Source organism: Puntigrus tetrazona, chromosome 24 (assembly GCF_018831695.1).
Source record: "Puntigrus tetrazona isolate hp1 chromosome 24, ASM1883169v1, whole genome shotgun sequence".
NCBI lineage: Eukaryota > Metazoa > Chordata > Actinopteri > Cypriniformes > Cyprinidae > Puntigrus > Puntigrus tetrazona.
Window position 1 is genome coordinate 3,352,393 of NC_056722.1, and position 15,368 is coordinate 3,367,760.

Below are 15,368 nucleotides of genomic sequence, written 5' to 3' on the forward strand. Positions count from 1 at the left end.
CCTGAGACACGAGCACGGGTGCCGTACGCTGTCTGTGGCTCGGATTCAAGACACTCCATGATTTAAAACCATGTTCTACAGGAAGAGAGACTGAGGCGAAGGCAGAGAGAAAGCTATGAATTTAAAAGGATTTGGGTGAAGTGTAAATCTGGGGCATGTGGGAGACGGAGGAAACGGGGAAAAGAAAGAAGAGAGTGTGAGAAATCCTACATACATTGGAGTAATCTGTAAGAAAGTCACAGTATTAAAATGTCTCTGACTGTGTGTGTGTGTGTGCGCATTTGTGCGTGCGTGCGTGTGTGTGTGTGTTTGTATTTTAATATGTACAAGTCAGAAATATTGTACATAAATATTGTGTTACACTAATGACAGTGTAACATTTTCTTTATTTATAAATCACACGGAAGCTGAATAAATAAGCTTTCCATTGATGTCCGGTTTGTTCGGACAGGACAATACATGATCAAGATACAACTATTAGAAAATCTGAAATCTGAGGGTGCAACAAAAAATCTAAATATTGAGAAAATCCCCTTAAAATGGGTTCAAATGAAGTACTTAGCAATGCATATTACCAATCAAGAATAAAGTTTTGATATGTTTACAGTAGGACATGGCTTTAAATATCTTCATGGAACATGATCTGTATTAATATCCTAACAATCTTTGGCATAAAAGAAAAACATAATTTTGCCTATTGCTATAAATATACCTGTGCTACTTACAGTATGACTGCTTTTGCGCTCCAGGGTCACATATGTTAAATTACACAACTTCTCACTGTATCAAAAGCTAATGAGATCTCTCTGTCTCTCTCTCTCTCTCTCTGTCTCTCTCTCTCTCTCTCTCTCTCTCTCTCTCTCTCTCTCTCTCTCTCTGTCTCTCTCTCTCTCTCTCTGTCTCTCTCTCTGTCTCTCTCTCTCTCTCTCTCTCTCTCTCTCTCTCTCTCTCTCTCTCTCTCTCTCTCTCTCTCTCTCTCTCTCTCTCTCTCTCTCTCTCTCTCTCTCTGTCTCTCTCTCTCTCTCTCTCTCTCTCTCTCTCTCTCTCTCTCTCTCTCTCTCTCTCTCTCTCTCTCTCTCTCTCTCTCTCTCTCTCTCTCTCTCTCTCTCTCTCTCTCTCTCTCTCTCTCTCTCTCTCTCTCTCTCTCTCTCTCTCTCTCTCTCTCTCTCTCTCTCTCTCTCTCTCTCTCTCTCTCTCTCTCTCTCTCTCTCTCTCTCTGTCTCTCTCTCTCTCTCTCTCTCTCTCTCTCTCTCTCTCTCTCTCTCTCTCTCTGTCTCTCTCTGTCTCTCTCTCTCTCTCTCTCTCTCTATCTCAGCTGAGCAGTAAACGTTCCAGTAGTTTTCGCCGAGCCATTGCGAATGGGCGTCGCACCCTGCAGCGCGAGATCCTATTGGATGAGACGGGTCTGGGCGTGTACAAGCGCTTTGTGCGCTACGTGGCCTACGAGATTCTGCCGTGCGAGACGGACCGCCGATGGTACTTCCATCAGAGCAGACTCTGTCCTCCTCCTGTGTTCATGGCCATCATTACCATTGTACAGGTACACCTCGCTGAGCTCTTTAAGTCGAGTCAGCTCACCTTTATCATAATAAATTAACAATTAAAGACATTGTTTGATACGTTTATGTTATGTTGCATTATGGGTTTTTCAGAATAGCACTTTTGCATTTCTTTGTTTTTGGTTATGGTTAGAAGAACCTTTATTTTTAACCCTAGAATATAAGGTTAAAAGATAATTATAATCAAGATTTGCATTGAAAAAACAACAAAATTACTACATGCCTTCTTGACAAATGTTTAAGAAGTAAACAATAACTTTGACATTGTTAGTGCTATTTCAAGTTACCTCCTTCTGGATTAAAGCAATTTAGGTTTACCTAATTATCCATGCATCATTTATGAATAATAATGTTTAAATGTAATTGTCAAAAATGTTTTTGTTCTCTTTTACTTATCGTTGTATTGGATTTTATGTTCCGAATGAAAATTGCAGAGCTATAAAAGCATATTAAAATATAATGTTGAGACATTTTTATGAGATAAAAAAGTTACAGCTGGTATTTAAATGCATTTAATGCGAGTAGTCTGCTATATTATTAGAAATATTTCATCGATTTACTTGACAAGCTATCAGAATATCATCTTTTCATCAATCTACACCAGATTGTATTTTTTGTGTGTGTGTTTGATCTGTATCAGCTATGATGCTCAAAAAAAAAACATGCTTTTCTTGTTTGTTTTGTTTAACTGTTCCATTTGCAAACATGCAGTTTTTCTGGACTCATGTTCGACACGCGGGGCTTTAGTGCGTCTGTGTGTGTCCTTTCCAGATCATAGTGTTTATGTGCTACGGCGTGATGCTCAATAAATGGGTGCTGCAGACCTACCAGCCAGACTTCATGAAGAGTCCGCTGGTGTATCATCCCAGACACCGCGCGCAAATCTGGAGGTTCTTCAGCTACATGTTCATGCATGTCGGGTAAGACCTTTGCGCAGTGTTCGACAGCATCAGCTGTTTTAATTATGCGACTAGCAACTGTCCTTCGAGTAAACGGTGTACGAATGCGAATGCGACATATCGAGATGCTTTTCAATGTGCAATCAATTCCTAATGGAGAGAATCAAGTGCCGCCCTCGTTTTTCGGAGAAATTCATCACGTTACAAAACCACCATGGGTCGTGAGCGACCGTTGCACGTTAATGCAGGCAATATATTATAGAGCATTAGAGATTTCACAATAAATCTCGCTTTTTTAATGAAGAATGCTGATACTTTGTTGCAACAGATGGATAATAGATCACTGAACAGGTTTAATTTGTCTGGGATTCCATAGGGCCTTTGTGTTTTGTAAGTCTTTTAAGATGAGAGACAAAAATTTGACTTCGACATCTAAGGCTGATGAGAATTTCACAGTCCTCCTTTTGTCTAAAATTAGACTTAAATTCTGGATGTGTGTGTGTGCAGATTAGAGCAGTTGGGTTTCAATGCTCTTCTCCAGCTGATGATTGGAGTTCCTCTGGAGATGGTTCATGGGATCCTGAGAATCAGTCTGCTGTATATGGCAGGAGTCGTCGCTGGTGAGTTAGTGTGTGTGTGTCCGCATACGTCTTGCTGTCCTTGCACCCTGACAGGTTCACCAGGAGAATGTGCTCATATTTATGATGGACATGTCACCAGTGGGCAATGACCTAATCAATAATCTCTGAATTATTCACACGCGCACACACACACACACACACACACACACACACACACACACACACACAGTCTCTCTCTCTCATCACATACACACCAAAGCAGCAAATATACCACCTCTTGAGACTGTGTGTAGTGCAATAGAATACATTTACATTTTAATGCTAGCTATGTTCTTCTTATTATAAAACAGATATATATATTATCCTCTATCAGGTCTTTTTTATTCCTAGAGGGCCATATCCCTAAGAGCTTTACTCCAACCATAATTAAACACAGCTGAAACAGCTAATCAAGGTCTTTAGGGCAAGTCTAAGTCTATATATATATATATATATATATATATATATATATATATATATATATATATATATATATATATATATCCTGACCTGTTTATGAATTCTTTAATTTAAAATAATGTTGTTATTGTAAATGTTGTTGTTGTTGTAATTATTTAAAGATATATTTTTACACGTTTTAAGTGTTTAATTAAAAATAGTTTGTTATTAAATAATAAAACAGTTGTAACAAATCTATTTATTTCAGTAAGCTATTTTGATGTGTGTGTGTGTGTGTATGGATATATTAGAGCTAAGATTATATTATTAATTAGATTATCATTTTTATTTATTTGCATTTATGAATTTATTCATTATAAATAGTTATTAAATAGAGGTTGCGACAAAGTGTACATTCGTCATTATTAAATTAAATTAAACTTGATACATTTTTAATAATTAATTAAAAATATTATTTGAAAAGAAAATTGTATAGAGTCAATTTCTTATTCATAAAGACTTTTTCATTTGGTGTATATTTGTGTTAAATAGGAGATACATAAATGATATATAGTGCTTTTGCATTTGAACCTCATTCTGCTGAATTCAAAGCCTCGAAAACACTTGTCTGTAATTATTGAATAATCCCGAAGACCTTGATTAGCTGGTTCAGCTCTGTTTAATTAGAGTTCATGCAAAACCCTGCAGGATGTGACCCTCCAGTCCAGGAACAGAATCAAATAGCCAAGATGTAACAATACAACTCAACTATTGCAAAAAATTGTAAAAAAAAAAAACTATGCTGAAATTCATTGATGTTGTCATATTTACTTAAAATTTACTGCATGCTGCAACATGTCAGATAGTGTCCGTGCTGAGGCCATAGAACATGAGATGGAAATTAAAAGAAGGAGAGTATGCAAAAAGAAAAATGAGTCATAGAGACTATATGAGAAAGAGATGAAAAGACAAGGAAAACCTGAGTGGAAAGAGTATTGCGAAAATATGACATAAAAAAGAGCAGAATGATGAAGACGGTGATGGAGTAAGAGTGCTGAGCGCAGCACTGTATATAGACGATCTGTCACACACACACACACACACACACACACACACACACACACACACACACACACAGAGGATATGCCAATATTCAATTATCTGACCTGCTTTTGCTGTATTTTGCATGCATGTTTGCTTTCCTGTGAGATTTTATTTTAGAGTACAGAATTGGCTTTGCTCAATGTGTTTTGACTGTTCTGTATTAAATTAAAGTCCAATTGGGACTGGCCACCTAACGCCCGTCGACTGCTCCCTACTAACCCCTCACGTTTTGCACAGGCAAATAGCACTCGCTTTAAATAAAATGTCAAAAAGTAAAGTCGTTTTTGTAGCACGCGTTTAGACTGTGGCACAGATCCGCTCTGTATCCTGTCATTACACGACAGCTATTAATTACCTCTATTATGTTCATTAAATGGGACGACAATAGTGACGGCAGTAGTGAAGAAATACAGGTCAGGAGGGGTTTATATGCAAATATATTACACATGTCAGTATAATGTGTTAATTTGTGGTATTATATAAAAATAACACAGTAAAGACTGTGTTGTATATAAATTCTGTCATTTAAAATTATTTTTTATTAAATGCATTACATTTAAACACATTTGATGACATAAATTTTCTTATAAAAAATAGTATTTTTAATAAATCTTTTTGTTATCGTAACATCCTCATGATTTATTAATGAACTACCTCCAGAAAAAAAATAAATAAATAAATAGGAATACATTCAATAAGCGTAATTAAAATTGAATATCTTTAAAATTACATTTATTAAATACACAATGAAATACAAAATGTAATTGAATAAATTAAATTAAATATAATTGCATTTGCTTTATTAAATTAAAAATAAGTTAATTAATAAAATGTATTAAACATTTAATTACATTTAGTGCTAAATATTACAATTTATTATTATTATTAATACAATTAATAAAATCCTTATAAAAACGTACATATAGGCACATAAGACAAATAATCTGAAACAGACATGCATCAATGCATGTCCCTATGCGGGGACCCGCTCACGTTATTATGGGGTAATTATATTATGATTAAATTTGCCTATTAATTTTCTCTATGGGGCAATTTCACTCAACAGATGCTGTCTGAAATCAGCAAACATTTAATGTCTTTACACAAAATGAGAGTCACGGGAAACTATATATCGCTCGGTAGAATTTCAAATGTCACAATTCACATGATGTCATAATTCCAAATGGAACTTTGCGGCATGCTTCGTGGGGGTTATGCAGGACAAACTATCTAATCGCGGTGTTTAACTAACGGCGTGTCTCCTCAGGTTCACTGACGGTGTCCATCACGGATATGCGCGCTCCAGTGGTGGGCGGGTCCGGCGGGGTCTACGCACTCTGCTCGGCACATCTCGCCAACGTTGTCATGGTAACCGAAACTAACTGCTGCCATGGCGACTCGTGTCAGAATGAATGAAAAGGGGAAATCAGGCAGAGGAGTAGAGAAACGCGGAGGGATAAATCTCTCTCCGGATGCTTTATATTGCGGCTTCCCTAAAGATCAAAGGGCCTCTAATCAGTCGCACACAGACAGACAGACACAAACGGGCCTCGGAGAGTCAGGAAGTCTCTTCAGAGTCTGCTGTGTGCTGATGGATGCTTCTCAACTCTCCTTCTTCCCTGTTTAAGTGCCTTTCAGTTTGTGTGTGTGGTTCTGGCTCTATGATGCCATCAGTGAGGGAAAAAAAATCAGGTGCCGTTCCACCAGTGATTTAGAAACTTTTCAGCTGGAATGACACCTTTTTTTATACGTAAGAATGAACATAACACGGACGTTTCTGGTCTTAATGGGAACGGTTCATCAGTGCACATGTAGTCTATGGACCTTTTCCTGTCACGGCTTGGTTAACCTGAAGTGCAGTGAATGGGAGAGTACCACAGATATATTTTTTGCATCCCCATTTGGTCAGATAGCAAAAGAAATCTCCACGCTAGTGTTTTCGTGACTTTCAATAAAAGGAAAAAATCAGAGAGAGGCTGATAACGGCAGTCAGAAGAGAGAACGATGTCAAATTTCCCATCGCTCTCAGAGACCCTCGCATTAGCGCTAACTATTTTTTGTTACTTGATGCAAAGTTAATGTAATACAAAGAATAGTGTTATATAGATGTAAATAGAAATACAAATATGAAAAACATTTGAGGATTTGCGATGCTGATGACTGTTAAAAGCACCATCGCAGTCTTGTGACAAGGGTCCATTATAGAATTTGTTCACTTTTCACACTTCACACTTGAAGAAAATCAAGTCCTGTCTTATGACTGGATATTTTATTTTACCCAAAAATAAATATTATGAATATTTGGCTTGGGAGTCAGTGTTAATTTACTATTGAGCATTTCAATATTTATTAGTATTTTTAATAATTATTTGGAGGTTTTTTTTATTTCAATTTTTGTTAAAGTTTTAATAATTTTATTGTGCGAATTTTGTATTATTTTTATCAATATTTCTATTTAGCTTTAATTTATTTTATTTCGATTTGAGAAAGTTTAGCACTTCAGCCTGACCTAACTTTTAGATTAAGTGTTTTAGATAAGTGTAAGTTTCATTTAATATATTCATTTAATATTTCATTTAATTTTTTTTTTCATTTAATATTTTACATTTTATTTTTAGACTTCATAACAGCGTTTTAGTGTTTGTTAGCAATAACAACACTGTTGGCGTTTCACATTAGCTTTGAGTTTTGCTTTTAAATCAGAAGTCCAGCATAAATGCCCAGAGCGAAGTCTAAGTAATATTTTTTAATTTTTTTACTTTTTTTTATTAAACATTTCAAGGTCAAAACAACGAAACAAAATGCATGGATGCGTAGTGTGATAGAGATGTATTTACAAAATATATTGAGTGCATTTTCATTATGCTGACTTTTAACACGCATTTGTTTGTGTTTCAGAACTGGGCTGGTATGAAGTGTCCATACAAATTGCTACGGATGATTCTTGCACTTGTTTGCAGTAAGCAACTGTAGTTATATGCTACTTTAGTAAATAAGCTGTAGCTGTATTCACAATAGCAAACTAGCACGGAGTACTGTGTTTTTTAATTTGCTATATTCAGAATGCAAGACTATACTAAATACTGCATACTATTTTTTAGAAATAGTATTGTAATGTGCAATGATTTCAAACAGTTGTTTGCTACATTACTAAAGGAATAGTTCACCCAAAAATTTTCATTATGGCATATTTTGCTCACCACCAAGCCATACTAGGTGTATATGACTTTGCATTTTATATGACATTGCACTTTAAACCTAAATACCTAAATACAAAATAAAGCTAAAGACCTAAATACATGTTAAAAAGTAAATTTTTTAATTTGGAAAAAAAGCATATATATTAATGCATTGCATCTTTCATAATGCACTTTTCATGCATATAAAAATGTACGTATTCCAGAAGTAGTAGAGTGTGCTGTTCCAAACATCTCTTTCTCTGTCTTTGGCAGTGAGTTCGGAGGTGGGCCGTGCCGTATGGCTGCGCTTCTCCCCGCCCCTCCCCTCCTCCGGACCGCAGCCCAGTTTCATGGCTCATCTGTCGGGCGCAGTGGTGGGCATCAGCATGGGGCTGCTGATCTTGCGGAGCTATGAGGAATCTCTGCATAAACAGTGCTCCTGGTGGGTCCTCATCTTCTCCTTCATCACCTTCCTCCTCTTCGCCATCTTCTGGAACATTTTCGCGTACGAGCTGCTCGGGGTGCAGATCCCGCCCCCTCCCTGATGACACGCCCCCTCCCTCCGGTGGCACCCGGCAAGCCACGCCCCAACCCCACCCACCCCACCCCCAGTCAGACAAAGGTTCGACCTCAATCTACTCCACTCGACCAGCAGCGGAGACACGGACGCAAAAACCGGAAAGTAAGGATTTCAGTGGTGTGAAACGAAAACGCATAATCACATTCCATAGAGAAGCAGCGAACACAAACGGCGTGGTATTTTTAACGAACACTGGGAGGCAGCTCAAGGGTTCGGCGAGCTTATTTGAACAGACCGTCAGTACGTCATACACTAGAAACACACACACACACACACACACACATATATATATATATATATATATATCAGATTTGTTGTGTTTCTCAGCCCGAGGCTCGTTCATGATGCCTTTCTGTATTGTTTTGATTTGACTGCCTCATCTAAGCCTGTTATGCATTACAGATAGCATCCGTAGTAGATGAAACGCCAGGAATCTCGCTTACTAAAAACAAAGCCTTACACTTGAAGACACGGCGAAGTCCTCGGTGAGGTAGGGGGTTGATGGTGATGTCATTCGATGCTGTTTGTTTTTGGATAATTACGGATTGGATTCGGTGAGACGAGCTAAAGCTTGTTTCAAAGGGTAGAAAGTATGTTTCTGAAGCTGTTTTCCTCCGCTGGAAACAGACAGAAACTGAAACGTTAGCTCTGTTCCAAATCATAGTGGGCTTTCTACGTGGGCAGCGTGTAATAGGTGTTGCCGCCTTTGCCAAATATGAACAAGGAGAAAAAAAAAAAGTCCAGAATGTATTGCAACAAGCTCCGAAAATGTAAAAAATGTTTATAAATATGCACTACCGTTCAGAAGTATGCTTTTTTAGAACGTTTTTTAGTAGAAAAATTCTCTTATTCTCATCAAGGCTGCACTTATTTAAGTACAAAATACAGTAAAAATGTAAAATATTATTACGATTTTAAAAAAAGCTATTTTCTATTTGAATCGTTTTTAAAATGTAATTTATTTATGTGATTCAATGCTGAATTTTCAGCATCGCAACTCCACGCGATCCCTCAGAAATCATTTCAATGAGTGACCCTGGACCACAAAACCAGGCTGGTTTTTGAAATCGAGATTCATGAATCGCATTAATGCTGAATCAATCGATAAATAAAGCCGAGGGTGCAAAATACACCTTTAAAGTTGTCCAAACGAAGTCCTTAGCAATGCTTATTACTTATCAGATATTCAGTTTTGATGTATTTATGTTAGGAAATTTCCACGAAATTCACGAAACATGATCTTTAACTAATGTCGTAATGCATAAAAGAAAAATCTTTGCTCCAGATATACCCCTGCGACTTAAGACACATTTTTTGATGCCTGATATTTGCGTAAACCATGCATTCGTTGACGAGTAAGTAAAAAAAACTGCATTTATTCATACTTTCTAAAAGTTTTTACAGTCAACCTTGCTGACTAAAATGAATCCGGGCCCCTTTTTGAACTGCTCAAACGTGGACTACCTAATATTTTTATGCTCATTAGAGTATTGTTTTGTAAGCACTCTTTTTGTAGAGCGTTTCAAATCAGGTTCCATTCCCGTCGCGATTCAGAAGGGAGCTCACTAGTAAACAAAAAGGGAGCTCACTTGGTTTGGAACAGACTGAATATCTGACCCTTCATCTTGACCTTTCCCCCCGTGAACACACAAACACAAGCCAGTGAGAGAGTGAGGAGTTTACAAGCCACGCACTAATCATTACTTCAGTATCGCTGCGCAGATTGCAGTTGTTATGGTAACCGCCGTAACGTGATTAAAGATGCTTTCAACACAGAAACGAGCGTCACGACCACCAGTGCCGAAAATGTGTTTTCCTCTGCCTGCGTTTTCAGCGAAGGCTGCCCTAACGCAATACGAAAAAAGACGAGCCGAAATCTTCCAGACAGAAAACGAGTGTTTCATGACCCTTAACTCCAAGACAAAGCAATTATCACGAAATTCAGTAGTGCCAAGTTATCATTCGCTAAGCTGCTAAAAGATAATTAAAGGGAATTAATTGAATTGCTAAAGGAAAGATGTGTATGAGATTGCTGTTCTGAGTTGATTTCTTTTCATTTTCGAAAAGCTGGACCGTGTGTCAGTTTAACGTTGTGGATTTTTATGCCATAGTCTTACATTTCTATATTTATTCAGAGCGGCTATCGGTGTTAAACTGATGATGATGATGATGATGCAAAACCCGAAATGAAACGCATTTACACCCACGGAAGCAGAAAGGGCTGGAAGCAAAGAAAAGAATATTAACGATACAAATGTTTAATTAATAAATTCAGCTGTGCCCAAAGGTCGTGCTTATGTAACGAAACGCATTAATGCTTTCCAGGGAACATGTAAGTTATTTGAATATTTTAAAGTCAGCATGAAACGGCACTCGAGACCCGTCTCGCCGCCGCAATGTGACGCTTTTCGCGGGACGTTTGGGTGAACTGGCAAAAAAAAAAAAAAACTAAAGCTAATAGGTGCGAACGCATTTCAGTAGTAATGAAATAAAAAAAAAAATTAAAAAGGTAATGTCACGTTTTGGTTTCAGGTTGACTTTAAAACGTTCTGATCCAGCATCCGAGAACAGTGTCATTCATCGGGTTCCTGTAATATCTAGCTGGCTGGCGCTTTTAGACAGGTGAAAAATGAAACTCTGATGAATATTTATCAGACACGCGTATAAACAGTGAGAAAGAGAGAGAGATGTCATAAAAAGCTAAAAACCGTATTGGGATAGGTGATAAAAGAAAATGAGGTGAGGAAGACGGGACAAATAGCTGATAAAATGAAGGAAAATGGAGAGAGCAGTGGATGATGGATGTATTATTATTTTTTGAACACTCATCAAATGGATGCTGGAAGCTGTGTGTGTGTGTGTGTGTGTGTGTGTGTGTGTGTGTGTGTGTGAAACATGCTGTAATGTGTTGTATGATTATTATTATTTCAGACTGTTATAAACACACGTACTGTAGTCTGTGTGTGTACTTCAGTGGTACGGGAGTGTGGGAAACACTGAACCTCCGGCTCAAACAGTTGGGTTGTGTTTGGAGTGGAATACTAGCATTTTTTTTTTTTTTTTTTTTTTACATATAACGTGAAAGTGCATTTTGCAATTGTAAATGTTTCTAACAGAAGGATGATCTTGTGGCATACATTTGTCATGTTTGAAATAGTTCTTTAACTTTGAATCTTGTTTTGGAAAAAAAACCAAGTCAAAATTAAATATTGTAGCATTCTAATAAGACGTTAAAAGTTGATCGTGTGGTTTATTTATTTTATTTTTATAAATATTCTATCAATATTTTGAAATAGCTTTTATTTTTAGACTTTCAATATTTAGTTATTTATAGCTTTTGCCATTTTTTTATATCAGTTTTAACTTTAATCATCTTGAGTTATCTCATGTATTTTGTCTTGTTTGTTATTATAATGTTTTTATTTATTTTGCCATTGTCGTTTTAATACTTCAAAGTTTTTTAATCATATTTAAGTTTCTTATATAAATATTTATTTATTCAGTTTCACTTCAGTCACTTTTAGCACAGTTGTATCGATTATTTACATTTATTTTATATCAATTTTATTTCAATTTACAAAAACATTTTTTTAATAGTTTTAGTGAACAACTCTGTTGTCCGAGGTCGAGCACATTGCATCATGGGATTTAAAAAAAAATAAAAAAAAATTTTACATAGTGTGCTTTGTAGGATGCTGCACATTTTGGCAGATGTTACCAATGAATCATCCACGTATGCCATTTATACTAAACATTTGCCAGTGTGCATACTGCAAAGCTAGTATGGTTAGTATGCCATTCCAAACATGCCCTGGGTGAAGAAGCGTACTCAGTCAGTCCACTTAAAACTGGGGAAAAAAACATTTACCAAGGACCTCCCCCTTAACCCCGCCCACATGACGTCCCAGCCAATAGCTGCTCTCCAATCTCATGCTTAACATCAGTAGCTGGCCAGTCAGCACAGATCGCGGTGTCGTGCGTTTATTTTCTCCATGATGTCGTAGGTGTAGGTCACAAGAGTGTTGCTTTGAGCTCATCGCTGCGTTTCAGTGAGATCCTCAGTCGCCGCCACAACTGTAGTCCTACTGAGAATCGTAGTCCATTTACAGATTTCAAAATGGTGCCAAAAGACGAGAGACGACGACTCGTTGCAGTAAAAGATTCTGTTTACAAAAAAAAGAAGCTAAAACTGAAAATATAATATAATGCTAATAGTTTTCTCTTGATCAGATGACGATTAAAAATGTAAAATGTAAATATCGATAGTTTCTATCAAATTCTTTATCATTTCATGATGTATTGTACTTCTGAAATATTGGGACCTGAGGCAATTTTGTTTTTGGTAGTTTTATTTTGTATGGTTTTGTGTTTGCTTTCATTTCTCAGCTGTATGAAATAAAGACCATACTGTGAGGAGATGTGTGTGTGTTTTGTCGGAGACAGCGATGGGATAAAAAAAAAGGATGAAACAAAACTTGAACAAAACTTTGATCCATAACCTTGAGAAACTGTTTGGTCACCTTGGGCTAATATTAGGTACATGGATTTTTTTTTTTTTTTATGCTTTATGTGCTGTTTTTGGCAATTTTGCCTTTATTATTATAATTTTTTTTAAGAAAAAATATTTATTTTAAATTAATATAATTTTGTATTTTTGCAAATTGACCTAAATGGATGAGAATTATAATTCATAATAATTATAAATACATTTAATAATAATTACATTTATATGCATTTCAGCATTGAAAACAGTTGTGCTGCTCAACATATTTGTGGGAACATTTTCTTTCCAGATTTATTACAGAATAGAGAGTTTGAATAAACAGCATTTATTTTAAATGGAAATCTTTCGTAACATTATAAATGTCTTTACTGTCACTTTTCATTTAATCCATCCCTGCTGAATAAAAGTATAATTTTGGATTATCATAAATTTGAGTTATCATAGTTTCCACAAAATTTTGAAGCAGCAAACATTTATAATAATCATTACATTTTTCTTGAGCAGCAAATCAGCATATTAAAGCATGAACATTTTTATAAATTATATATATATATATATATATATATATATATATATATATATATATTATATTTTATATATATATATAATTTATAAAAATATATATATATAAATTCCAAACACCAGAAACAACACTTAAATGGTTGTAATCTTTACAAAGGTTTTATTGATTTATTAAAGTATTAATACATAAACAATTACAAATTCAGAAAAGCAACCGTGAAGTGCATCGTGATCTTAGACTATTATCTCAAAAAGACCCATTTTGCTAAATATAACATTATCCAGATAATAACTGCTCTTCAGGATCTCTTCGTCTTCTGTCTCTTCGAGGGCTCTTCGTCAGCGGTCTTCCTCTTCTCCGGCTTCCGATTGGCCCCAGCGTGTGCTGCACCCGTCAGACCGCACTCCTGTAACAACGAGGGCTGAATCTGATTGGCCACGACCCAGGCCCACAAACACTGCTCCACCCTGTGAGGAGTCCAGTCCGGCCGGCCGTCCGCTGGAACCACAAGCACCCGTCAGATCCTCACAAGGAGCACTGAACGCGCGTCTTAAGTCTCTTACCTTTGTTAAGCTGGGAGGTTTTGTTCAGCATCTTCTGGAGGAAGAGCGCATAATGTTTGGCCGTGTACTCGACCGGTCTGAGCTCAGCGATGCTCTCCACTGCTTCATCGGCCATGAAGGCCACTTCCCCCGGAGCTCCGGCCGCCAGCACGGCTGACAGAGACCGTTTAGATGCACGTTAATGTAGATAATGCACGCACGTGAGATTAGATGGGTGTGTGTGTGTGTGTGTGTGTGTGTGCGTACCTGAAGCCGTCGCTGGCCCGACTCCTTTGAGTTTGCACAGCTCTGTAATCGCCGCTTGGACGTCAGGCAGCAAACCAAAAGCCTCGCTGGTGACGCTTCGAACCGCCTCGTCGCCGTTTGAGCCGATCAGCTGCTGCAAGCGAGGCCTGAACTTCCCTTTCTGTTAGTGAGCATCCATCATCAGTCATCAAACGCGCTTGATATCGGATGTCATAAAGCGTAAAGCTCGACTATTTCCGGCATTGTGGTTCTTGTTAATTACGTGGGGTGTGAAACTATTTCTAGTGCGCTTACAGTCAGCTTCCACTCCATGATCTTGACGAGCTCAGCGTGTGTGAGGAAACGCTCGGATCGGGCAGAGATCGCTGCTGGAAGATCCTCCTGAAACCTGATGCAAAAACAATAATGAACATAAAATGTGTTTTCACATTTATTCACATACACATATATATATACATACATATATATATATATATATATATATATATATATATATATAAGCATGCATATAATATATATATATATATATATATATATATATATATATATATATATATATATAAATAAATAAAAGATAAAATACACTACTTTTAAATGTAAAAATATTTCAATTCATACAACTGATTATTTTATAAACATATTTGAATATTTTGCAATGTATGATTTATATATCAATTTTAAAAGTATATATTTTAGCTTTTACATTTAATTTATTTTAACTATAAGTTTAGTACAGTATTTAATATCCACATTCGTAATTTATATTAATATTCAGCCCTATCCTAATGTAAATTAAAAAAATGTATTTAACTGGAATATTTTAGTGTCGTTCACGTATCAAATGCTACTAAACCTGTATGCCAAGTTAAATAACGCGCTATTTTAGCTATTGGTAACATATTATTATTACTATCATACACATGCAAATGCAATGATGTGACATAAAAACAGACTTTAGGTGCGTGTTTGTAAGAACTCAGACCATCTGTCCAGAGCCAAGAGTTTTCCAGATGTTCTCCCCTTCACAGCTGACTTGGCTTCCACTACAGTCCAGTATTTTCCCCGGACCGCTCTCCACACATCTGCATCTTCACAGTTATAAAGCCTCTCGTTCACAGACATGGCTGCCGGGGAGAGACGACGCAAACACGGCTTTCGTAACATTAGCAAGCGACGTAGCAGTATACCGTCA

At 36.7% G+C, this 15,368-nt stretch overlaps 2 protein-coding genes across 6 annotated transcripts in view; one reads left to right on the top strand and one right to left on the bottom strand.

Moving 5' to 3' along the window:
* rhbdl1 (rhomboid, veinlet-like 1 (Drosophila)) overlaps window positions 1-12,756 on the top strand; it is a 26,887-nt gene extending 14,131 nt beyond the window's left edge. For all 5 annotated transcript variants that reach the window (XM_043226422.1, XM_043226423.1, XM_043226425.1 and 2 more), the window contains 6 exons: window positions 1,316-1,540; window positions 2,331-2,479; window positions 2,966-3,078; window positions 5,849-5,949; window positions 7,480-7,540; window positions 8,034-12,756. In XM_043226422.1, coding sequence (XP_043082357.1) covers window positions 1,316-1,540; window positions 2,331-2,479; window positions 2,966-3,078; window positions 5,849-5,949; window positions 7,480-7,540; window positions 8,034-8,305 — 921 coding nt within the window. In that variant the 3' untranslated portion in view covers window positions 8,306-12,756. The remainder of the gene's footprint in view (window positions 1-1,315; window positions 1,541-2,330; window positions 2,480-2,965; window positions 3,079-5,848; window positions 5,950-7,479; window positions 7,541-8,033) is intronic.
* A 747-nt stretch (window positions 12,757-13,503) lies between these two features.
* Window positions 13,504-15,340, bottom strand: zgc:112496 (uncharacterized protein LOC541336 homolog). Its single transcript, XM_043226207.1, has 5 exons — window positions 15,159-15,340; window positions 14,471-14,564; window positions 14,177-14,336; window positions 13,931-14,083; window positions 13,504-13,865 (listed from the first exon to the last, which is right to left on the bottom strand). The coding sequence occupies exons 1-5, from the start codon at window positions 15,338-15,340 to the stop codon at window positions 13,666-13,668; spliced, it is 789 nt and encodes a 262-aa protein (XP_043082142.1). The 3' UTR covers window positions 13,504-13,665.
* Window positions 15,341-15,368: the final 28 nt, after the last annotated feature.

Bases quoted from the DNA above. Each gene is read 5' to 3' on its own strand.
- zgc:112496 (XM_043226207.1), bottom strand. From the start codon at position 15,340: ATGTTACGAAAGCCGTGTTTGCGTCGTCTCTCCCCGGCAGCCATGTCT. The intron at 14,565-15,158 runs GTCTGAGTTCTT...TTTTTGCATCAG, and splicing joins CTCTTGGCTCTGGACAGATG to GTTTCAGGAGGATCTTCCAG. The intron at 14,337-14,470 runs GTAAGCGCACTA...GCTCACTAACAG, and splicing joins TCATGGAGTGGAAGCTGACT to AAAGGGAAGTTCAGGCCTCG.